Source organism: Muntiacus reevesi, chromosome 3 (assembly GCF_963930625.1).
Source record: "Muntiacus reevesi chromosome 3, mMunRee1.1, whole genome shotgun sequence".
Lineage (NCBI taxonomy): Eukaryota > Metazoa > Chordata > Mammalia > Artiodactyla > Cervidae > Muntiacus > Muntiacus reevesi.
Genome location: NC_089251.1, coordinates 97,240,834 through 97,265,247, shown reverse-complemented (window position 1 = coordinate 97,265,247; position 24,414 = coordinate 97,240,834). Strand labels below are relative to the sequence as shown.

Here is a 24,414-nt window from a genome sequence, read left to right as displayed (position 1 = left end):
TATATTATTTAATACTAGCAAGAACAACTTTTTGCATATTATTCTACACAATGTTTATAAAAGGCCATCTTTTTAATTACTCAATTTTTAAAACCAATCTATAGTGACTGTCCTGAAGTAGAGGAGTAAAACTCAAGGTTTTTAAAAATCAAAGTAAAGTGAGTATGTAGCATGAATTTACGGTGAAACGGAGTGCTAACGAAGCAAGACCTAAATCAGGGCACTGTCCTGCATTACTGCAGTCATAATGAGTAGTGACTATATAAAATAAGAAACTGTCTACATCATATGAATACTATTAATGGCAGGACTTTTTTTTTATTAAAATGGCAAGAGTACAGATAACTTGTGTTAGTAAAATACAATAGTGTTCAGACTGTAATATCAACATGAAATCGAAGTCTACGGCCAGAAAAGGTTAAGAGATTTTGGAGACTTTGGGGGAAAAAAAGAAACATCACTGAACTTGTTACACTACATTATAGACAGCTGCCACAGGCAAAAATAAATAAATAAAATGGCAATTAAGTTGATTGCAGTATTTTAATATTTTAAAGGAAAAGGTATGAAAAATACAGATTTTTAAAAAAATAATCTTACATTCTTGACAGAGATAGTATTACCTACCTTTCTAAAAATAGTAGGGGTAAACAATTGTAGGAAATGTATGCTAATTAATGGTACAACACTAAGGATTTAAAAACCCTGACACACGCCTACTATACTGCTTTGGAGTCAGAGCATGGCCCGGAATTCATTTCAGGTTGGATCCAAAATGGCATATGGGGTCCCAGGCCAGGAGTGGTAAACTGCGCCTCTTTTGGCACAGTTTGTCCAGCCATGAAAGCATAAATCACAAAGGAAAAAAAATCAGTTTTGTTAAAACACTTTGCCCTCTTTTTATAAGCTTCTTTATTTACTCCGGATAGTTAACACAACAGTCGTCAATAGTGAAGTAAGCAGGTTTTACACTCACTATTACTGTATGGATAGAAAGGGCCATATACATTTTTGTGTTTATGAGTCATCTCAGATCACTGCGGTATGGCACGGCACATGAAAACAGAGATTCAGAGGCATGGCGTTAATAAATTCATTTAACATTGTCAAGCATTCAAAAGATAAATGCAATCATATAGCAAAAAAAAAAATCAGTTTGAAACTTTGACCTCTCCCAAGGATGTGAAGAATCTTTCCATGTGTCAAAAATCTCTATAGCAAAGATTCCTATAAGAGAGAAAAAAGTTATGTAGATTAATATTTTAACTCAATGATTTTATGATGTATTAAAAAATGTATTCTAGTGTTACTTTGACAATACTTGGGATTTTTTTCCCCTCAGCTTCTGTGAAGGAAGTCAGATATAATGTATTTTATCACCCAGTTTTCAGAAGCTGTGAATAATCCATATAATGCAATCATATGGACTCAATGATAAAAAGAAAAGAACTATTGACTTTATAACCAACCTGGATGGATCTCACGGGCATTGTGCTAAGAGAGAAGAATCACTCTCACAAAATTACATCCTGTGTGTGATTCCATTTACACAACACTCTCAAAAAGACAGTATTACAGAGATAGAGAAGAAAGTAGAGTTTGCTCGGGGATAGGGAGGTGGACGGGAGGATGTCACCATGAAAGAGTATTGTGAAGGAATGAGCTCCTTGGGGCTGATGGGACAATTCAGAACCTTGACTGTGGTGGTGTTCTATGTGTGGTATGTAAAAAAACAAAAAACAAAAACAAACTGCACACACACTAGCAAAAACTGAATAAGGTGTATCAGCTAGTTAGCTATACCAATGTCAATTTCGTGGTTTGTAAGACATGGCCACTGGGGAAGCTGGCGGAGGATATGTGGGGCCATCTGCACTATTTCTGCATCTACTTATGAGACTAATTATTTCAAAATAAAGAGTAAAACAGAGCAAAACAAAACTGTGTTACAGCCACACAATGGAATACTATTCAGCAGTTAAAAGCAATATCCAGTAATATCTGATATATACAACAACCTGAATAAATCTCTACTATAAAAATCGAATATTTTACCCAGTGGCTGGGTAAAAGTCAGCCACTGCAGACTATATACCACATGATTCCATTTGTATGGCAACCTGAAAAGAAAACATTATAGGAACAGGAAACAGACAAGCTACTTGGAAAAGTAAATTAAGTACATTGACTGTTGTCTAGATGATGTTATTCAGTCGCTAAGTTGTGTTCAACTCTGTTGACCCCCATGGACTGTAACCTGTCAGGCTCCTCTGTTCATGAGATTTTCCCAGACAAGAATACTGGAGTGGACTGTCATTTCCTTCTCCAGGGGATCCTTCCGACTCAGGCATGATTGAACCTGCGTCTCCTGCATTCGCGGATGGATTCTTTACTGCTGAGCCACCAGGGAAGCCCATGTCTAGATATTAGATGGTACTCAAAAGGCACCATTTAAAACGAACAGCAAAAGCTTAAAAGTTTTAAAAGGGATACTTTAAGGACACTATTAAAAGTATTAATAGAAAAGTAATTATTATAATAAGACACTAAACTTCCTGAATATCAAAAGAAATGGTTACAAGCAAAGAAGAATAACCAAACAGAGAAAGAATTAGAGCAAATATCACATAGTAAACAGTTATCATAATATAACTGTTGAGACCAAATTTAACAGTTATATCCATAATGTTAAGGAACTTAATTCACCTATTTTAAAAAAAAGAATTTCAAAATGGCTCATAAAGTCAAACTCAAATCCATACTATCTCAAGAGAGACATTTAAAATGCAGAGATTCAAAAAAAGACATGGACAAAGATTTACCAGGCAAATGGACCCAATAAGGAAATAGGAGTTGTAACTCTAGTACCAGACAAAGTAGACGTCAAGTCCTTCCTCCTTCCAAAAAAGTTAAGTGCATCAGAAAATAACATTTTGTAAAAGCCAAACTCACAGTGAAGATATGATAATTCAGAATATCTATGCAACAGACAAAACAGCAAACCACCTATGTAAAACAAAATTTATAGGAGATATAAGAAGAAATAAAAACATACCAATAGTAGGAAATTTTAAAATGCCATTCTTAGTAACACAAGTCAAGTGAACAAAAATTATAAAAGAACAAAGTAAAATTAAAAAGGTAAATCTTCTGGATATATTACACTATACTCTGATAAGAAAGAATATTATCTTCTCAAGTGTACATGAACTGTTACCAAAACTTGAACATGTAGTAAAGTATAAAGAAAACATCAGTAGTTCCCATAAAATAGAAGTATTACAAATAATATACACAATAACACTGAGAATTAAAAATGAAACCAAAACAAACAAAAAACTCTTCTCACTGAAAATTAAAAGATTTTCTATCAAATAACTCTTGGGTAAAAATGAAAGTACAAAAAAGATTAAAGAAATTCTGAAAAATAATGATCATGAAAACACTATATATCAGAATCTGTGGGATATACTTAAAGCAGTAATCATAGAAAAATTCATAACCCTGAATATCTACATTGATAAAAGTTAAAGAATGGTAATAAATGAATAAAATTTCTAACTCAAAAACCTAGGGGAAAAAAATCAACAACGTAAATGAAAAAATAGCACAAGGAAGGAACTAATGTAAATAAAAACAGAAATTAATAAGGTAGAGAAAGAAAATAGATTAAATCAATAAATCAAAATGCTGGTTCTTTGAAGCAATGAAATAAGTAAACAAACCACGGGCTAAGGTAATCAACAAACAAAAGGGAGAAGCACATATACACAAATAAGAAATGGCAACAGGATATAACTATTGACATAGAAGAAATTTAAAAGTTTATAAGATATTGCATTCGTTACTTCTGTGCAAATAAAGCTGAAAACCTAGAGTTAAAAGCATCGATAATTTTTACACAGATATAGCTTAAAAAGACTAATTTCCAAAGAAGAAATAGAAAAAGTTACCAAGGAAGTACACCCCACAAAAAAAGAGTCAAGGTTCTTTAGAAATCAGATAATCCCCAACTGTATAACTTGTTTCAAACTACAGTAAACAAAAACTTCCAAATTATTTTTTTAGAAGCAGATATAACATTGATATCTAAACTTAACAGAAAAAGCACAAAGAGATAAGTACAGGTCAATATCAGTTATGAATATTGATATACAAATCTAAAATAAATAAAATATTACCTAACACTAAGAAAATAATAGACTATGACCAATTTCTCATGTATGTCAGAAATTCAAACACGGTTCAATAGTTGAAAAATTAATTAATATATTCACATATTAATAATTATAAAGAGAAAAACCATATCTTCATAGATGCTAAAAAAAAGTCCTTGACAAAAAGTTTCCTAATTAAAAAAATCTTGAAAAAAATAGGAATAAGTGGTATTTCCTTAATACCATAAAATATATAAACATGAATCATAAAACTAGTATCTTAATTAACAGGAAAAAAAAACAACAAAAAGAGATATTCCCACTACAGGTCATAATTAAAACAGAAATTCCACTTTTGCCACGACTATCTGTCATTATTCTGATGATACTAGCAAATGCTATTAACCAGAGAATATAATTCAAGAGATAAAAATAGGAAAAGAAGAAATAAATATCTTTCTGCAGATGACATGATAGTATACCTAGAAACCCCTAAAGAATTAATAATGAAATTTAATGAAATAAAAGAATTTAGCAAGATAACATGCTAGGAAATTAACATGCAAAAGTAGCATCATTTGAATATATAATATATGGAGGAAACTCCATTTACAATAATAACAAAAAAGTAATAAAATATTCAGGAGTGAATTTTACAAGAAATATTCAAAACCTATTTAAAGAAAAACTACAAGCCATTCCTTAAAGACACAAAGCAAATTTGAACAATGGAACATTGTTCCAATGGAACATCTCTTCTTCTTGGCTAGGACATCTCAGCATAATAAAGAAAAATGAAAAATGAAAGCAAATTGAAACAAATGAATCTACTGTTATTTTAAATGTATACCATCATCACAGTGAGAGTGAAAAAAAATAATCCAAGTAATTTATGAACACAGTATTTGACTATATGCCCTCAAGACTTTGGAAAGGTCATGTATGGGACAGGAAGGAAGAATTGCAAACAGATTTTGAACTTTTTTCTAAGTTGGCCTGTTTATTGTAGTTCATAGTTGCCTGTAGTATAGTTCATAGATGAAGAAATCTTGAAAGTACTTTAGACACACTCTGGGATTGAGCAAAGGAATAACTGTTATCATTGTTGAGTGAACATTTTGATGTTGACCAGATGTTCAATCTTGTTTTAGAAAAGGTAGAGGAACCAGAGATCAAATTGCCAACATCCGCTGGATCATCGAAAAAGCAAGAGAGTTCCAGAAAAACATCTATTTCTGCTTTATTGACTATGCCAAAACCTTTGACTCTGTGGATCACAATAAACTGGAAAATTCTGAGAGATGGGCATACCAGACCACCTTACCTGCCTCTTGAGAAACCTATATGCAGGTCAGGAAGCAATAGTTAGAACTGGACTGGTTCCAAACAGGAAAAGGAATATGTCATGGCTGTATATTGTCACCCTGCTTATTTAACGTATATGCAGAGTACATCATGAGAAACACTGGGCTGGAAGAAGGACAAGCTGGAATCAAGATTGCTGGGAGAAATATCAATAACCTCAGATATGCAGATGGCACCACCCTTATGGCAGAAAGTGAAGAACTAAAAAGCCTTTTGATGAAAGTGAAAGAGGAGAGTGAAAAAGTTGGTTTAAAGCTCAACATTCAGAAAACTAAGATCATGGCATCTGGTCCCATCACTTCATGGCAAACAGATGGGGCAACAGTGGAAACAGTGGCAGACTTTATTTTTCTGGGCTCCAAAATCACCACAGATGGTGATTGCAGCCATGAAATTAAAAGACACTTACTCCTTGGAAGGAAAGTTACAACCAACCTAGACAGCATATTAAAAAGTAGAGACATTACTTTGCCACAAAGGTCCATCTCGTCAAGGCTATGGTTTTTCCAGTGGTCATGTATGGATGTAAGAGTTGGACTGTGAAGAAAGCTGAGCACCGAAAAATTGATGCTTTAGAACTGTGATGTTGGAAAAGACTCTTGAGAATCCCTTGGACTGCAAGGAGATCCAACCAGTCCATCCTAAAGGAGATCAGTCCTGGGTGTTCATTGGAAGGACTGATGCTGAAGCTGAAACTCCAATACTTTGGCCACCTCATGCGAAGAGTTGACTCATTGGAAAAGACCCTGATGCTGGGAGTGATTGGGGACAGGAGGAGAAGGGGACAACAGAGGATGAGATGGCTGGATGGCATCACCGACTCGACGGACATGAGTTTGAGTAAACTCCAGGAGTTAGTGGTGGACAGGGAGGCCTGGTGTGCTGCGGTTCATAGGGTTGCAAAGAGTCGGACATGACTGAACGACTGAACTGAACTGAACTGAGGCCTCTCACTGGAGAAAAAAGGGTGTCATACAAATACAGAAAGGAAGGAGGCAAGGGAGAAACCTATGAAGATGGTTCCAACTGGAGGTACTGGTTATTGTTTTTAAATGTCTGTTGCAGGGAGTGGGTGGGTGGGAGCAGGGCAAGAGAGGAAGACAGGGAGGAGAAAGTGCAAGAGTATGAATGTCGGAGACAGCTCATACTGACTCATAAACACAGAAACAGCAAACGGAGTAAAATTTTCATAACAGTGAGTAGGGATAAAAGGTGTACAGATGTTCTTTGCATTGTTTTATTTTTAACTTCTAAGTTTGAAATTATTTATAAATAAAAATGTTTTTACAGAGTTTCTGACATATAGGAATACAGCTAAAATATTTTACTTTGAAAAATTAGCCTATTACTTTCCTAGAGTATATGTATTTTGGGGGCTACAATAATTAGCCAATAGTTTGTTAATGAAAGTATGTAAAAATGTATGTTATAGAAATTAAAGAAAATCAGATTTTAAAAATTTATGTAAACTTTAGATAAAATAGACATATTTCTTTAACATATTTATATGACACTAATTATCAAAATACTTTTTTTTAATGTCAACATATCCAATTATATAATGATGTTTAAAAAGCACTGTTAATGGTAGATGGTTACTGAGTTTTCTCACTCCCTCAAATATTCAGTGCTTATTGCTATATGGTTCCCTAAAGAATGGATCCTTAAGTCACTTACTCTTCTAATGATCGATCTAGGCCTCGGTCAGGAGATCGATGGTGAGTACGTTCTGGTGAGTGACATTTTGTATTTGGCTTTATTGTGGAACTCAAATGATAAGCATTACTTGAGTAATTCTGGCGGCGGAGTTCTTGCACAGCCCTCTCCCTAGAGCAAAAGAGGGACACTTTAACTGAACTTTTATATCCAGCAACATTATTAACACTGTTGTAAAACTGCAGTTCAAATCATACCCTAAAATCTAATCACCATGAAATAACCAAAGTCTGTTTTTCTCCCAGACACAGTGCTTTCCAGCTGCTGAACCTACCTTTCAAAGCGCTCTGTCCCTAGCTGTCTCTTTGTAATGTCCAAGTCAGCTTCCAGCTGCGTCACGACGTTCCTGAACTGGGCCACGTCCCTACTCTGGATGGCCCTGTATATAGAACGTGAATGATGGTCGATTAAAGGCAGAATACCAAAGTACTCCTAGGGCACCTGAAACCACGTTGGCCACGGTTTCTCAGCTGAGGCCAAGCAACACTCTGATTTTCAGAGATGTATTGGTGCATCTAAAATATGTCAATTTCATACAAATAAAATAAATTAAAATAAAACATGCCAATTTTAGATGCAGTAAATGTGCAAAGTAGTCTACTAAAAGCCCTTTAAGCTGTCTTAGCCCCATTCAATTAGTTAAACTTCATTTTCCCTATTTTTAGATATGGTAATACCATTATCTACCTATATTATCAGTTCACTGCAGATAATTTTTACAATTTATTTCATGGTATGATATGCATATTCTAACACATGTAACACTGGAATTCACTAGCACCACAACGAATATGCAGTTGGTGCATATATGTATATCTAATTGACTAAATGCCTTATATGTGTGTAATGAAATTTGATATATCCAACTGTTAAAGACAAAATCTCTTCAATTTAACAGGATCTTCCTTAGGGCTAAACAATGCCTCCAAAACCCTGTGATAAGCACACTACCAGGAGGAAGATAATGACAGAGGTGACCACTCTTGCCAGAACACTCTCTCCTCTCTGCTGGCTTTCAGGACTGCACTATGGACTGCTGGAGTGTAAACTCTAGGAGGAACACAGGCGTTTATCAAGCTTACCAGTTCTAGGTGACACTACTCACCAGCCCGCCTAAAACAGAGTGTACCCCCTTAAGGTGGGAGTTTTGGCATACTTCACTGAGGCAATTTCCACCTACGGCTTGAGGAAATGATCCTACAGAACTGGATCATTCTGAAGGTCCAGTCCAAAGCCCAGCTGCAGTGACTGAAAAGAGTGAATCAGTTATAGCTGCCACAACCTAAAAACAGTCTCTGAAGGAAACCAGCTCTGGTTTTGCACCCTGTGCTCAGTCAGGGGCTCCCAAAAGTGGCCAATTCCTGAGACCATGATTCCTGTCCTTCCCCACGTCCCCTACTCAGATGAGAGGGCAGAGCTAAGGCTGGATGAAAAGGTGTTACAGGTGGGATGGATAAGAACAGAGGCTAAGGGTCCCCCATCAGGTTTTGTGACAGGTGACAAAGGTGATCAAATATCTACTATGCAGGCGGGGGAGGGGGGGTTGCTTCCCTGGTGGGTCAGACGGTAAAGAATCCGCTTGCAGTGCAGGATACTGGGGTTTGATCCCTGGCTCAGGAAGATCCCCTGGAGAAGGGAATGGCAACCCACTCCAGTGATCTTGCCTAGAGAATCCCATGGACAGAGGAGCCTGGTGGGCTGCAGTCCATGAAGTCCCAGAGAGTCAGACACGACTGAGCGACTAAGCACACACAGGACACACACATGCAGGCAGGCATTTCCGTCTAAGCCTCCAGTGGTGTAATAAGGTGCTAACAGTACTAGGAATTCTTTAAAAGAAAGTCACCATCAGTGCTCTGGGGCAAGTCTCCAGCATTCAGTGAATGCAGTAGGGCTTCCAGGTACCCAGTACACCAGGAAATACCATGTGACAAGTGAAAAGACTGGGCAGCAATACCAAGCAGGTCCATAATAGAAAATCCTTCTGGTTTCAGAAGTGCTTTTTTCCTAAGCTCGTTATAATATTTCCCAAAGGCAATATGTTAGATCAGTAGAGGTTCTATTAGACCCAAAACTCCATTGGAAACAATCAACATAAAGATGGTTACATTTAAACTTAGATGCATTGCTGCTGCTGCTGCTAAGTCGCTTCAGTCGTGTCCGACTCTGTGCGACCCCATAAATGGAAGCCCACCAGGCTCCTCCATCCCTGGGATTCTCCAGGCAAGAACACTAAAGTGGGTTGCCATTTCCTTCTCCAATGCATGAAAGCGAAAAGTGAAAGGGAGTCGCTCCGTTGTGTCCAACTCTTAGCGACCCCATGGACTGCAGCCTACCAGGCTCCTCCATCCATGGGATTTTCCAGGCAAGGGTACCGGAGTGGGGTGCCATTGCCTTCTCCATTAGATGCATTAGAGACACATAATAGAAACAGGTACTAAATCTTAGACAAATCACAACATTTTGGGTCCTCAGTTTAATTAACAGCAAACTATGACATTAAATGGTCTAAATTCCAGCTTTAAAATTCCACTAACCTATAAAGTACCGAAAACTTAAGAAATACAACTTAATGTTATCATACTGGTAATCAACTCACATTTTGTTTTCTGCCAAACAAAGGTGTTCTTTGAGAAGCTGAATTTCAGATTCTTTTTCCTGAAGTGCTATCTGAGACTGATATTCTTTGTCTCTATTCGCCACCAGCAAAGCTTCTAGATTCTGCATGGAGATTCTCTCATTTGTCATCTGACTCCTGAGGAGTTCTATTTCAGAACGAGCAGAATCCAACTCATTCTCCATCTGCACAATGATAGGAAGATATCTATACTTATTCCCACTTGTTCACTTAACTCAGGTATTATCAGAGACTCATAAAATTTATCTGTTATGAACTGACAACCACGTTTAATTTCTAGATTTGAAATTGCGTCCTTCTTAGCAGATACATGCACATACACAGTATCACTTCCCAACTCTCTGATAGTATTAGAAGGTTCATTAATTTAAGAGTTATTAATCCCAAACGTCAAACAATTTCCATGTCCAGCTTTGCTATTTCTTATAATATATTTTGGCAAGACTGACATGGTAGTATCTGTGACTATTACTTTGACCCAAGTTGGGTAAGTTACAAATGCCTAACTTCCTGATGGAATGTCATCATACTCCACGGTTAAGAAAGATAAGGAGTAATCTCACATTCCCTCTCTTGTATGGTCCGATGAAGCACTTCACTTTTTGAAGGCTATCTTGAGCCTAAAATGCATTCTCCAAATGTATTTGGAGAAGGCGTCTCCAAAAGGAGGGAAACCAGACATCACTATGTAGGAAAAAAAAATTCTTTATCTCAATATACATTATAATAAATTATATATATATTCAAAAATTTAATGTAAACCTCTGAGAAAAGAAAGTCTAATAAAAAATGAATTATTAGGAAAGGGGCAGGCAGGTAGGGTAAGAACTTTTTAGACTAGATACAATTTAAAATGTCTGACCATAGCAAAAACAAACATATCTATAGTCATTATAAACAATCAAAATTTACGAGGAAGAAAACCAGATGAAAATAAACTCAGTAAATAGTTAATATCTTACTAATAAAAGGAATATGAACTAATTCATGAGAAATGTGAACTAATGATATGAACAGAAAATTTACAAAATATAGCTAACTAATTAGTAAACATAGAGAATAATATATCTTATATTAATAATCAAAGAAACATAACTTAAAGCAAAATGGTATTTCCAATCCAGGATTTCTTAACCTTGACCCTGCTGATCTTCTGTGTTGGGTAACTGTTTGGTATAGGGAGCTGCCCTGTGCCTTACAGGATGCTGAGCGGCATCCCTGGCCTCTACTTACTAGAGGTCTACAACACCCCCCAACCCTGGTGTGACAATCAAAAATACCTCCAGACATTGCTAAATATTCAGAGGAGAAAAACCTCTTTTGGTTGAACCAATGCTGCAGTTTATTAAATTGGCAAATGTCTTAATGCGTGTTGATTAACATTAAAATAGGCAATGATGGCGGGAATACAAAACGAAGCATCACTTTTTTGGTAGCAGCTTCACTGGGATGTAATTCACATACCATACAACTCGCCCATTTAAATGGTACAAGTCAATGGTTTTTAGTATATTGGGTTGACCAAAAAGTCTGTTTGAGTTTTTCTGTAACACCTTACGGAAAAATACAAACTTTTTGGCCAACACAGTATTAACAGAGCTATGTGATCATACAGCATTCTCACAGTTTATTGTTAGAACATTTTCAACATCCAAAAATGGAACCCAGTACACATTAGCAGTCACTCCCTTACCTCTGCCCCAGCACTAGCCCTAGGCAATAACTCATCTGTTTTCTATGATCTGCCTTATTCTGAACATTTCACATAAATGGAAACATACTGTGTGTGTGTGTGTGTGTGTGTGTGTGTGTGTGGGGTCTTACGTGAGTGACTTCCTTCACTTAGTGTAATGTTTTCAAGAGTTGTCCATGTTTTAGCAGCTATCAATCCTTCATTACTGCTACTGCCAAATAATATTCCCTTGCATAGATGTACGAATATTTGAGTTATTTATACTTCTTGGCAATTATGAAGAATGCTGCTAAAGACAATTGTGTATCCATTTTTACATGGAACTTCTTACAGAAGCCAACAAGACACATCATTCTCAAATGCATCATATCCTCCTAACAAGCAGTAGGCTAACAAAATAAGGGAGTTCAACAGGGTGTGATAATAACAGAAATGTAAACATAGCCAAAATGTGTTGATATTTCAATTATACTATGCAACTTTAACATACATTCTTTTAGGATTTAGGTCCCGTCTATTTCTTCAGATGCATCTCAGTCACTGTTCATGATACACTGGCCAGTGCAAATGACTTACTGCTTACTCCAGAGTTTATTTATACCTCCATACCATTGCCTAAGCTATTCCCTCATTCCTTTTGAGTTCAGTAGTACGCCTTTATGAACTTCTCTCTGACACCCACAGGCCAATGGGAAATTTCCTCTCTGAAACCTTGAGTATTTCTTATTAGTATCACATTCACCCCAAATTATTTGTATGTCAATACCAGGAGGTCTTTGAGGCAGGGGGGGCTGTACCTTTTAAACATTATATTCACATGGCAAGCATGATGGCAGGCATCAGGCACATGGTAGATAATATCAAGTGAATTACAGTTGAAAAGAACTCAGTCAAATAGTAAATCTAGCTTAAAACAATATCATTAAAATTATAATTTAGCTAGATAAACCTCAACCTCATGGTTCTTTGCTGACTGATATGTCAGTGTGTTTTATCATTCTTTTGACTAAAAGTAAATGCAGAGCACACAAAGGAAAAATCTCTGTTATGGTCTTGAATGGTTTGGAACACAGCAGAAATTAATATCCTGGACTTTAAAAATAAAATCTAAAGTTGAAAGACATACCTTTGCTGTAGCATTTTATTTTAAAAAAAAGTTTGTTTTTCTAAAATTACAAAAATTTTACAGTGATAACATTATTAAAAGAACCATTTAAAAATGTATGACGTACCATTTCTATCTCCTGATCTTTAGCAACCAGCTGTCGATTAAGAAGTTCTTTGCTTGAGTCAAGTTTAATGCAAAGTTCCCTTGTGGAAGACAAATCTGCAAGGGCAGACACTTTTTCAAACTGAACCTTCTGAAGCTCCTCTTCCATCTTTACAACAGACTTATGTAAAGTAGCAATCTGGGACTTGTAAGACCGTTCTGCATTTAAGTGCTGCAAGGACAAATTATTATATATTTTTTAACATGGGAAAAACCCACAACACGGAAAACAAAGTGAGGCAAATCTTTTAATGACACTACTTTTAGATTACAAGGAACTTTCTCTTTCTCTCTCTCTCTCTTTTTTATTTTTTTGGCCTTGACAAATGGCATGTGGGATCTTAATTCCCCAAACTGGGATCCGTGCCTCCTGCAGTGGAAGCATGGAGCCTTAACCATGGGACAGGGAATGGTAAAGGCCATTACATGAAATGGTCAAGGACAGGGAAGTCCCTATAAAGAACTTTAGTTGATATAGATGGTAAGAGTATGTACAAAACATTCTAGGAAAGATAAATTTCAATTTCAAGTTTTCATATACAAAATCCATGAGTAAAGTGGTCAGCTGATCATTCTTTTTAATGTACTGAGAAAACAACTTAAAAGTCTCAGCCCCAAAGCTAGTTGAGACATATACATCTTTGTAGTTCTGTCTATATTTGCCACAGTTACAATTATTCTATAATGTAAATATTGCTGCTATTAAAGATAAAACATTAGCCACTGTTTCATTCACTGTGCCTACCTTCCCATTCTTGAATGACATGCTGATATGGATCATAGTATCAGAAAATGAGGACTGATAACTCTCTAACACTAATGCCTCTGAGAGAAATAGACTGGGTAACTATAAGTTAAGGATATATCCATATTATAGAAAATGAGAGCATGTTTTAAACACTGTAATATGAGATTCAAGTTATATAAATAATTTCAAATATTCAAGATAATTCCCCCCCCCCTTTTTTTACAGAAAAAGTTCTTATGTAAGTGCACTGCCACCTACAGAGAATTATTTGCTATTATATGAGGCTAAGAGAACTAAGAGGCAAGCCAAGAAATTTTTCTGCTTTTATAAGCATTTTTACAAGTACAACACACACAAAAATTGCTCCTGGAATAAGTTATTTGGCCAAAATTCACTCCTTTCTTTCTCCTTCCCTTCCTTCCTCACTCATACAACTACTCACACATTCTTCAAACAGACTTCTATGCATCCATCCACCCCACTCAACCACCTATCCATCCATTCCATACATTTTTCTTGTGTATATTCTATGTTCCAACAATGTGCCTAGATGCATAGCCAATGGTAATGGTCTCTGTTCTCATGAGGCTTCTAGACTATGGGGGAATCATGGTCAGTAAAATAATCATATAGCTGAATATGTAGATACAGATTAGGCAAACATTTCTAGAGAAAAAAACTATAACACAGGGAAGAGACCTAGACTGAAAGGATCAGAGAAGTCAAGAAAGCCTTCTCTGAGTCAATGACACTTGAACTGAGATCTGAAAAGCAAATGGATACACAATGTGTGAGGCGAAGGTAGCTTTTCAAATTGGAGGATGCCAAGTGTGAAGCAAGAGCAGAGAAAAGGTTCCTATGTCTCGAGCTCAGAGACACAGAAAAGAGTGAAAAGAGACACAGTTGAAAACACATACAACCTATAAAACAGAGCCTGGTAACCCAGGTATCAATAAAATTTAGGTCTTTACTTCCACTGAACTATCTTACAGAGGAGGTTATGTGATCAGTTTTATGTTTTGAAAAGAACGTATGGAATGTTTCAGGTTCTAGTAAAATTGCTGATTAAGTTAAGAGGAAAATCTTCTGGGTAAAATAGAAAAAAAAATATTTTTGCAATTTATAGCTAAACTTGTAGGTAAGAAAGAGAAATTCTCACATGCCAAAAATAAAGAAAATGAGTCAAGGTCAGCTGGTAACAAATGAGCCAAAGCTGGGGACAAAGTTTGAGCCTGTGAAAGTGAAAAGTTCTTAATGAACACCCTGGTGGTTCATTGTTCAGTTGCTAAGTCATGGTAGACTCTGCGACCCCATGGACTATAGCACACCAGGCTTCTCTGTCCTTTATCATCTCCTGGAGTTTGCTCAGATGCATGTCCATTGAGTTGGTGATGCTACCTAACCATCTCATCTTCTGCCACCCTCTTTTTCTTTTGCCTTCAACCCTTCCCAGTATCAGGGTCTTTTCCAATGAGTCAGCTCTTTGCATTAGCTGGCCAAAGTATTGGAGCTTCAGCATCAGTCCTTTCAATGATTATTCAGGGTTGATTGCCTTAAGGATTGACTGGTTTGAGCTCCTTGCAGTCCAAGGGACTCTCAAGAGTCTTCTCTAGCACAATAGTTTGAAAGCATCAATTCTTTAGCACTCAGCCTTCTTTATGGTCCACATCTCACATCCGTACATGACTACTGGAAAAACCATAGCTTTGATTATTCGGACCTTTGTTGGCAAAGTGATGTCTTTGCTTTTTAATGTGCTGTCTAGATTTGTCATAGCTTTTCTTCCAAGGAGCAAGCGTCTTTGAATTTCATGGCTGTAGTCATCGTCCACAGTGATTTTGGAGCCAAATAAAATAAAATCTGCCACTGTTTCCATTTCCACCCCCCTCTATTTGTCATGAAGTGATGGGACTAGATGCCATAATCTCAGTTTTTTGAAAGTTGAGTTTTAAGTCAGCTTTTTCACTCTTCTCTTTCACCCTCATTAAGAAACTCTTTAGTGTAGAACACCCTGGACTGGGCATTTAATAGAGAATCTGGAAGGGTCACACCTTAGTGTGAGGCTAAACTAGTCTTACAGGAAAGGCTACTTTAGATCTGCCTTACCAAAGCTTAAAAACAATCTTGAAAGTATTAGTTAATCTGCAAGTAATTTAAGAGCCTGCCAAAACAAATCCAACACTCTCTAAAGGAAGATAACAAAATCTAACATTCAACAAAGTAAAATTCACAATGTCCAGCATTCAGTTTAAAAATACATATATCAGACATGTAAAGATACAGGAAAAGTGATCCACAAGCATCAAAATTAGTTGATGTAAACTGATGCAAAATGACAAAAGATGATATTAGCAGATAAGGGCCTTACAACAGTTATTATCTAGACAAGAGGGATTAACAGGGTCTAAATTACCCTGTTGCCAAAACAACTAGAAAAATGAACAAAATACAGCAGGGAAAAATCAGTTTTCAGACAACAGATAAAAGGTAGCACAGAACTATGATCTCTGGGAAGGAAAACAAATAAGGCCAACCAGATACCCCACGTCCAAGGTCAGTGAAACCCCAGTAAGACGTAAGCTGCAGCGGCTGTGAAGAGATAACCCACACATCCAAGGGCAAAGAAGAAGTCCCAGCAAGATGGTAGGAGGGGCAAATTCGCGTTTAGAATCAAACCCCATTCCCTCCAGAGACACTCAGAGGGATCAAACAAACCTTGTGTGCCCCAGGACCCAGTGACCCCACAGGAGACTGTCCTGGACTTGCCTGTGGGTGTCCAGGAGTCTCCAGCGGAGGCGTGGGTCAGTGGTGGCCTGCTGCAGGGTTGGGAGCACTGAGTGTAGCAGTACACACATGGGATCTTTTGAGGGAGGTCACCATTATCTTCATTACCTCCACCATAGTTTGGCCCCAGGTAAATAGCAGGGAAGGAACACAGCTCCACCCATCAATAGAAAATTGGATTAAAGATTTGCTGAGCATGGCCCCGCCCATCAGAACAAGACCCAGTTTCCCCTCAGTCAGCCTCTCCCATCAGGAAGCTTCTATAAACTTCTTATCCTTCTCCATCAGAGGGCAGACAGACTGAAAACCACAATCACAGAAAACTAACCAAGCTGATCACATGGACCACAGCCTTGTCTAACTCAATGAAACTATAAGCCATGCCGTGTAGGGCCACCCAAGATGGATGGGTCATGGTGGAGAGGTCTGACAAAATGTGGTCCACTGGAGAAGGGAATGGCAAACCACTTCAGCATTCTTGTCTTGAGAACCCCATGAACAATAGGGAAAGGCAAAAAGATAGGACACTGAGAGATGAATTCCCCAGGTTGGTAGGTACCCAATATGCTACTGGAGATCAGTGGAGAAATAACTCCAGAAAGAATGAAGGGATGGAGCCAAAGCAAAACACCACCCAGTTGTAATGTGACTGGTGATGGAAGCAAGTTCCGATGCTGTAAAGATCAATGTAGCATAGGAACCTGGAACGTTAGGTCCATGAATCAAGGCAAATTGGAAGGTCAAACAGGAGATGGCAATGGTGAATGTCAACATTGAAGGAATCAGTGAACAAAACTGGACTGCAATGGGTGAATTTAACTCAGATGACCATTACATCTACTACTGTGGGCAAGAATCCCTTAGAAGAAATGGAGTAGCCATCATAGTCAACAAGAAAGTCTGAAAAGGAGTACTTGGATGCAATCTCAAAAATGACACAATGATCTCTGTTCATTTCCAAGGCAAACCATTCAATTTCACGGTAATCCAAGTCTATGCCCTGACCGGAAATGCTGAAGAAGCTGAAGTTGAACAGTTCTGTGAAGACCTACAAGACCTTTTAGAACTACCACCCCAAAAAGATGTCCTTTTCATTATAGGGGACTGCAAAAGTAGGAAGTCAAGAAACACCTGGAGTAACAGGCAAATTTGGCCTTAGAGTACAGAATGAAGCAGGGCAAAGGTTAATAGTGTTTTGCCAAGAGAATGCACTGGTTATAGCAAACACCCTCTTCCAACAACACGAGAGGACTCTACACATAGACATCACCAGATGGTCAACACCGAAATCAGATTGATTATATTCTTTGCAGTCAAAGATGGAGAAGCTCTATACAGTCAGCAAAAACAAAATCAGGAGCTGACTGTGGCTCAGCTTATGAACACCTTATTGCCAAATTCAGACTTAAGTTGAAGAAAGTAGGGAAAACCACTAGACCATTCAGGTATGACCTAAATCAAATCCCTAACGATTATACAGTAGAAATGACAAATAGATTCAAGGGACTAGATCTGACAGACAGGGTGCCTGATGAACTATGGATGGAGATTCATGACACTGTACAGGAGACAGGGAGCAAGACCATCCCCAAGAAAAAGAAATGCAAAAAAGCAAAATGGCTGTCTGAGGAGGACTTACAAAATAGCTGTGAAAAAGAAGATAATCGGAAAACAAAGGAGGAAAGGAAAGATACACCCACTTGAATGCAGAGTTCCAAAAAATGACAAGGAGAGATAAGAAAGCCTTCCTCAGTGATCAGTGAAAAGAAATAGAGGAAAACAATAGAATGGGAAAGACTAGAGATCTCTCCAAGAAAATTAAGAGATACCAAGGGAACATTTCATGCAATGATGGGCTCAATAAAGGACAGAAATGGTATGGACCTAACAGAAGCAGAAGATATTAACAAGAGGTGGCAAGAATACACAGAAGAACTGTACAAAAAAGATTTTCAAGACCCAAATAATCACGATGGTATGATCACTCACCTAGAACCAGACATCCTGGACTCTGAAGTCAAGTGGGCCTTAGGAAGCATCACTACGAACAAAGCTAGTGGAGATGACGGAATTCCAGTTGAGCTAATTCAAATCCTGAAAGATGATGCTGTGAAAGTGCTGCACTCAATGTGCCAGCAAATTTGGAAAACTCAGCAGTGGCCACAGGACTGGAAAAGGTCAGTTTTCATTCCACTCCCAAAGAAAGGCAATGACAAAGAATGCTCAAACTACTGCTCAACTGTACTCATCTCACATGCTAGTAAAGTAATGCTCAAATTCTCCAAGACAGGCTTCAACAATATATGAACCATGAACTTCCAGATGTTCAAGCTGGTTTTAGAAAAGGACAGAGAAACCAGAGATCAAATTGCCAACATCCTCTGGATCATCAAAAAACCAAGAGAGTTCCAGAAAGACATCTATTTCTGCTTTATTGACTATGCCAAAGTCTTTGACTGTGTGGATCACCACAAATTGTGGAAAATTCTGAAAGAGATGGGAATATCAGGCCACCTGACCTACCTCCTGAGAAACCTATATGCAGGTCAGAAAGCAACAGTTAGAACTGGACATGGAACAACAGACTGGTTCCAAATAGGAAAAGGAGTATGTCAAGGCTGTATATTGTCACTCTGCTTATTTAACTTCTATGCAGAGTACATCATGAGAAACGCTGGGCTGGAGGAAGAACAAGCTGGAATCAAGATTGCTGGAGAAATATCAATAACCTCAGATATGCAGATGACACCACCCTTATGGCAGAAAGTGAAGAGGAACTAAAGAGCCCTTTGATGAAAGTGAAAGAGGAGAGTGAAAAAGTTGGCTTAAAGCTCAACATTCAGAAAACTAAGATCATGGCATCTGATCCCATCACTTCAAATAGATGGGGAAACAGTGGAAACAGTGACAGACTTTATTTTTTTAGGCTCCAAAATCACTGCAGATGGTGACTGCAGCCATGAAATTAAAAGATACTTACTCCTTGGAAGAAAAGTTATGACGAACCTAGACAGCACATTAAAAAGCAGAGACATTACTTTGCCTACAAAGGTCTATCTAGTCAAGGCTACAGTTTTCTCAGTAGTCATGTATGGATGGGAGAGTTGGACTATAAAAAAAGTTGAGCACTGATGAATTGATGCTTTTGAACTGTGGTGTTGGAAGAAAACACTTGATAGTCCCTTGGACTGCAAGGAGATCCAACCAGTCAATCTTGAAGGAGATCAGTCCTGAGTGTTCATTGAAAGGACTGATGCTGAGGCTGAAACTCCAATACTTTGGCCACCTGATGCAAAGAACTGACTCATTTGAAAAGATCCTGATGTTGGAAAAGATTGAAGGTGGGAGGAGAAGGGGATGACAGAGGATGAGGTGGTTGGATGTCATCACCGACTCAATGGGCATAAGTTTGGGTCAATTCCAGGAGTTGGTGATGGACAGGGAGGCCTGACGTGCTGCAGTCCATGGTGTCTCAAAGGGTCAGAGACGACTGAGGGACTGAGCTGAACTGAACTGAACTGATGGTGGTCATGGGCTTCCCTGGTGGTTTAGACAGTAAAGAGTCTGTCTGCAATGCCGGAGAGCCAGGTTCGATCCCTGGGTTGTGTTGTTAGTAGATTTTCCTTGGAAGAAAAGTTGAAAAAAGATTTTCAATTAAGTTACATAACATATGTGAGAAACTCATATCTACACAAATAGCGGAAGGACATTAGAGACAGAATGAGTGAAGGTAAAATAAAATCTTTTATTTTTCTTATTTTTAACTAATTTACTAGATAACAGTTGGTTCAACACAATAGCAAGAATTTATTTAGTGATTATAGCTCTTGGATAAGTAAACTGATGGACAGTAATGTTATAAAAGATGGGAGAGAGGAATTTCAAATACAACGTTAAAGACACCTGCGCTACTCCTGCAGTCATATAGTGCTATTTAAAAATGCAGACTTAGTCATAAGTGTATACTGAAAATTGTAGGGTAACCACTTTAAAAGTTTAAAAAAAGAAGTATATTGATATGTTAATTTAGGAGATAAAATATAATCATAAAAGACACTCAACTAAAACCAGACAAGCAATAAGGAGGGAAAGACAAAAAAGAAACATAAAACAAGGGCAATGAATAGAAAACAGTCACAAATATGATAATTATTAACCCAACTATATCTATTATCATTGCAAATGTGAATGGACATCAGGATGTCAAAATGGGGAAAAAACAAAACTCAACTATATGTTTTTACAAGAAACTCACTTTAATATAAAGATGCAAACACAAATCAAAGGAAGGCTGGAGTAGTTAGATTAATTTTAAACAAGCTGATTTAGAGCAAGGAAACTTACCAGAGATAAAGAGGAGGCATTAAATAATGATAAAAAGCTTAATTCACCAAACATAACAACCCATGAAGTGTATGCACCTAACAACACAACATGTCAACATACATAAAGGAAGAAAGGATAGCGTGGCAAGGAGAGACACATAAGTCCACAACTACAGCTGGAGACGACATCATGCTCCTATCAGCAACTGATCGACCTAGCAGGCAGAAAATGAGTAACCACACGGTTGAATTGGACAGTACCAATCGCTGGAACTGACAGTTCTAGAAACTTCATTCAACAATAGCAGAATGCACATTCTTCTAAAGCTCATGTGGAATATTCTCTAAGTAGACTACATATTCTCTAAGTAGACTACATACGCCAGGACAGGGAGGCCTGGCGTTCTGTGGTTCATGGGGTCGCAGAGTCGGACACGACTGAGCGACTGAACTGAACTGAACTGAACTGAGACTACATATGGGCTACAAAACATACACTAACAATTTTTTAAAGATTTTCTTTGCTGTCGACCATTTTTAAAGTCTTTATTGAACTTGTGACAATATTGATGCTTTTTTTTATGCTTTAGTTTTTTGGCCCTGGGCCATGTAGGATATGAGCTCCTGGAACAGAGACTGAGTCCACACTCCCTGCACTTTGGAAGGTGAAGTCCCAACCACTGGACTGCCAGGAAAGTCCCAGCCTAACAAATTTTTAAAAATACAAATCATACTAAATATGCTCTCCAACCGCAGTAAAATTGAACTGGAAATCAATAACAGAAAGATAACTGGAAAATCCCCAAATATGTGGAGATTAAACAACACACTTCTAAATAACACATGGCTCAGAAAAGAAATTTCAAGAGAAATATTTTGATATTTTAACTAAAGTAAAATAAAATTTATCAAAATTAGTGGCATGCAGTGAAAGCAGTAGCTAAAGGAAATTTGTAGCAGTGAATGCATTTATTAGAAAAGAAGAAAGATCTAAAGTCAATAATCTAAGCTTCCACTGTAGGAAACTGGAAAAAGAAGCAAATTGAAAGGAAGGAGAAGAAAAGAAAAAAATAAGAGAAGAAATCTATGAAATTTAAAACAGGAAGTTAAAACTGGACAGCTACGTGTAAAAGAATGAAATTAGAACACTTCTTAACACCATAGACAAAAGTAAACTCAAGATGGATTAAAGACCTAAATGTAAGGCCAGATACTATAAAACTCTTGGTGGAAAACATAACTCTTTGACATAAATTGGAGCAAGATCTTTTTCAATCCACCTCCTAGAATAGTGAAAATAAAAAGTAAATAGCTAAATAAACTTAAATAGCTAAATAAATAAATAGCTAAATAAACTTAAAAGCTTTTGCACAGCAACAGAAATCATGAACAAAACAAAAAGACAACCCTCAGGATGGGAGGAAATACTTGCAAATGAAGCAACCAACAAAGGATTAATCTCCAAAATATAGGAGAAGTTCATGCAGCTCAATAAAAAAAAAGCCAATTAACCCAATCAAAAAATGGGTGGAAGATCTAAATAGACATTTTCCCAAAGAAGATATACACATGGCTAAAAAGCACATGAAAAAGATGTTCAACATCACTAATTATTAGGGAGATGCATATCAAAACTACAAAGAGGTATCACCTTATACCTGTCAGAATAGCCATCATCAAAAAAATCTATAAACAATAAATGCTGTAGAGAGTGCAGAGAAAAAGGAGCCCTCCTATACTGTTGGTGGGAATGTCTCAATAAATTGGAACAGCCACTATGAAAAACAGGTTGGGTGTTCCTTTAAAAACTAAAAATAGAGCTACCATATGATCCAGCAATCCCACTCCTGGGCATATATCCAGATAAAATCATAATTCCAAAAGATACATGCACCCCAGAATTAACTGCAGCACTATTTATAATAACCAGGACACGGAAGCAACCTAAGTGTCCACTGACAGAGGAATGGATAAAGAAGATGTGGTACATATATTACAATGGAATACTACTCAGCTATAAAGAACAACACATTTGAGATAGTTCTAATGAAGTGGATGAAACTAGAGCCTATTATAGAGCAAAGTAAGTCAGAAAGAGAAAAACAAATATATATTAACATACATAGGTGGGATCTGAAAAAAAAACATTGGTATAGATAGTCTTATTTACAAAGCAGAAACAGAGACACAGAAAGAAAACATGTAAAGAAAACAACATACGTGCCAAGGGGGAGAAGGGGGAGACAGGATGGACTGGGAGATTGGATTGACACACACGCACTACTGAGACTGTGTACCACATAGGTAACGGACGAGAACCTACTGCTCGGCGCAGGGAGCGCTACTCAGGGCTCTGCGGTGGCCTAAACGGTAAGGAGTCCACAGAAGGGCTGGGTCACTCTGCTCTACAGCAGAGACCAACACAGCGTTGTTAAGCAGCTAGACCCCAATAAATTTTTTTAAAAAATGGCAAAACCCCCCAAAACTCAAAGCACACAAAACATTATACATCATTTGTGGGTGACAGGTATGTAGATAAAGTTCAAACATGCAAGAGAGTTATACACTGACCTCAAAGTTCTACACACCAACCACAAGAGCGGGGGAGGAAAAGGATGTGGAGCTGGGTCTGCAATGCTTTGTTTCTTTAAATAAAGAGACACTTTATTTAAATGATAAATACATTCTTTATAACAATGGTAAAATGTTAGCGTTCTTCAACCTTGGACATGGGCTTATGTGGGCCTTTTATATTACTTTTGGGGAGGACACTGTTTTTGTATGCTTGAAACAGTTTCTAATTTTTTAAAATGCTAAAGATTATTCTATTAATAGTTGCAGGTTAGGTAAGAGATGGCTTTCCTGGTGACTCAGAGGTTAAAGCGTCTGCCTGCAATGCGGGAGACCTGGGTTCGATCCCTGGGTCAAGAAGATCCCCTAGAGAAGGAAATGGCAACCCACTCCAGTATTCTTGCCTGGAGAATCCCATGGATGGAGGAGCCTGATGGGCTACAGTTCATGGGGTCGCAAAGAGTCGGACATGACTGAGCGACTTAACTTTCCAACTTAGGTAAGAGATTAGAGAAACAGTGTGGAGAGCACGTAACAGAGAGACTACAATTCACAGCATACTTAGATAACCTAAGTGTTTGTTATACACTTAATTTATGGAAAGCTAAACAAAACTCTTTTAAATATGATGCAGGATGTACAACAAGCATATTTTCCCAAACTTACCTGCTCGACCTCTCTATTGAGGGCATCTACTTTTTCTTTTAATCTGTTCCCCTCTGCCTCAGCAGTGATAAGTTCTAATTTGAGGGTATTGTTATCTGCCTCTGCTTGACGGGCCTTATTTTCCCAGTTTTCAGCATCTTCGTTGGCTTTTCGGAGTTGGTCCATCATTTGCCTGTTCTCAGATTCCTAAAAAGTAAATCTTATGTGTTACTTTAAAAGAGTAAAATGTTAAACATATGATGCAAATTAAACATTATTTGCCAGGTCACTAGGAATTTACTTGCCAAGAGGACCATCTATATCATAACCTCAAGGAATTCTATCTATACTCTCAATTTAGAAAATTGGTCAATTAATAATTAACAAAAGGGAATGGGCCAAGGATCTGCCCTGGTTCCTGAGTCACACGCACTCTAGTACGGTTATGGTTTTACTCTTATCTTCCAGACCTCAATGAATATGTTTTTACATTTGCTTTTGT

The 24,414-nt window shown here is 37.6% G+C and overlaps 1 protein-coding gene across 9 annotated transcripts in view; it reads right to left on the bottom strand.

The window, feature by feature from the left end:
• Positions 1–451: 451 nt before the first annotated feature.
• The window catches only part of TSGA10 (testis specific 10), an 86,116-nt gene continuing 62,153 nt past the window's right edge, over positions 452–24,414 (bottom strand). For 7 of the 9 annotated variants that reach the window (XM_065929737.1, XM_065929740.1, XM_065929733.1 and 4 more), the window contains 6 exons: positions 23,934–24,119; positions 12,802–13,011; positions 9,838–10,040; positions 7,513–7,617; positions 7,200–7,349; positions 452–1,227 (listed from right to left, as the gene is read on the bottom strand). In XM_065929737.1, coding sequence (XP_065785809.1) covers positions 1,203–1,227; positions 7,200–7,349; positions 7,513–7,617; positions 9,838–10,040; positions 12,802–13,011; positions 23,934–24,119 — 879 coding nt within the window. In that variant the 3' untranslated portion in view covers positions 452–1,202. The remainder of the gene's footprint in view (positions 1,228–7,199; positions 7,350–7,512; positions 7,618–9,837; positions 10,041–12,801; positions 13,012–23,933; positions 24,120–24,414) is intronic. The other 2 variants (XM_065929734.1, XM_065929735.1) reach the window with 2 other exon arrangements.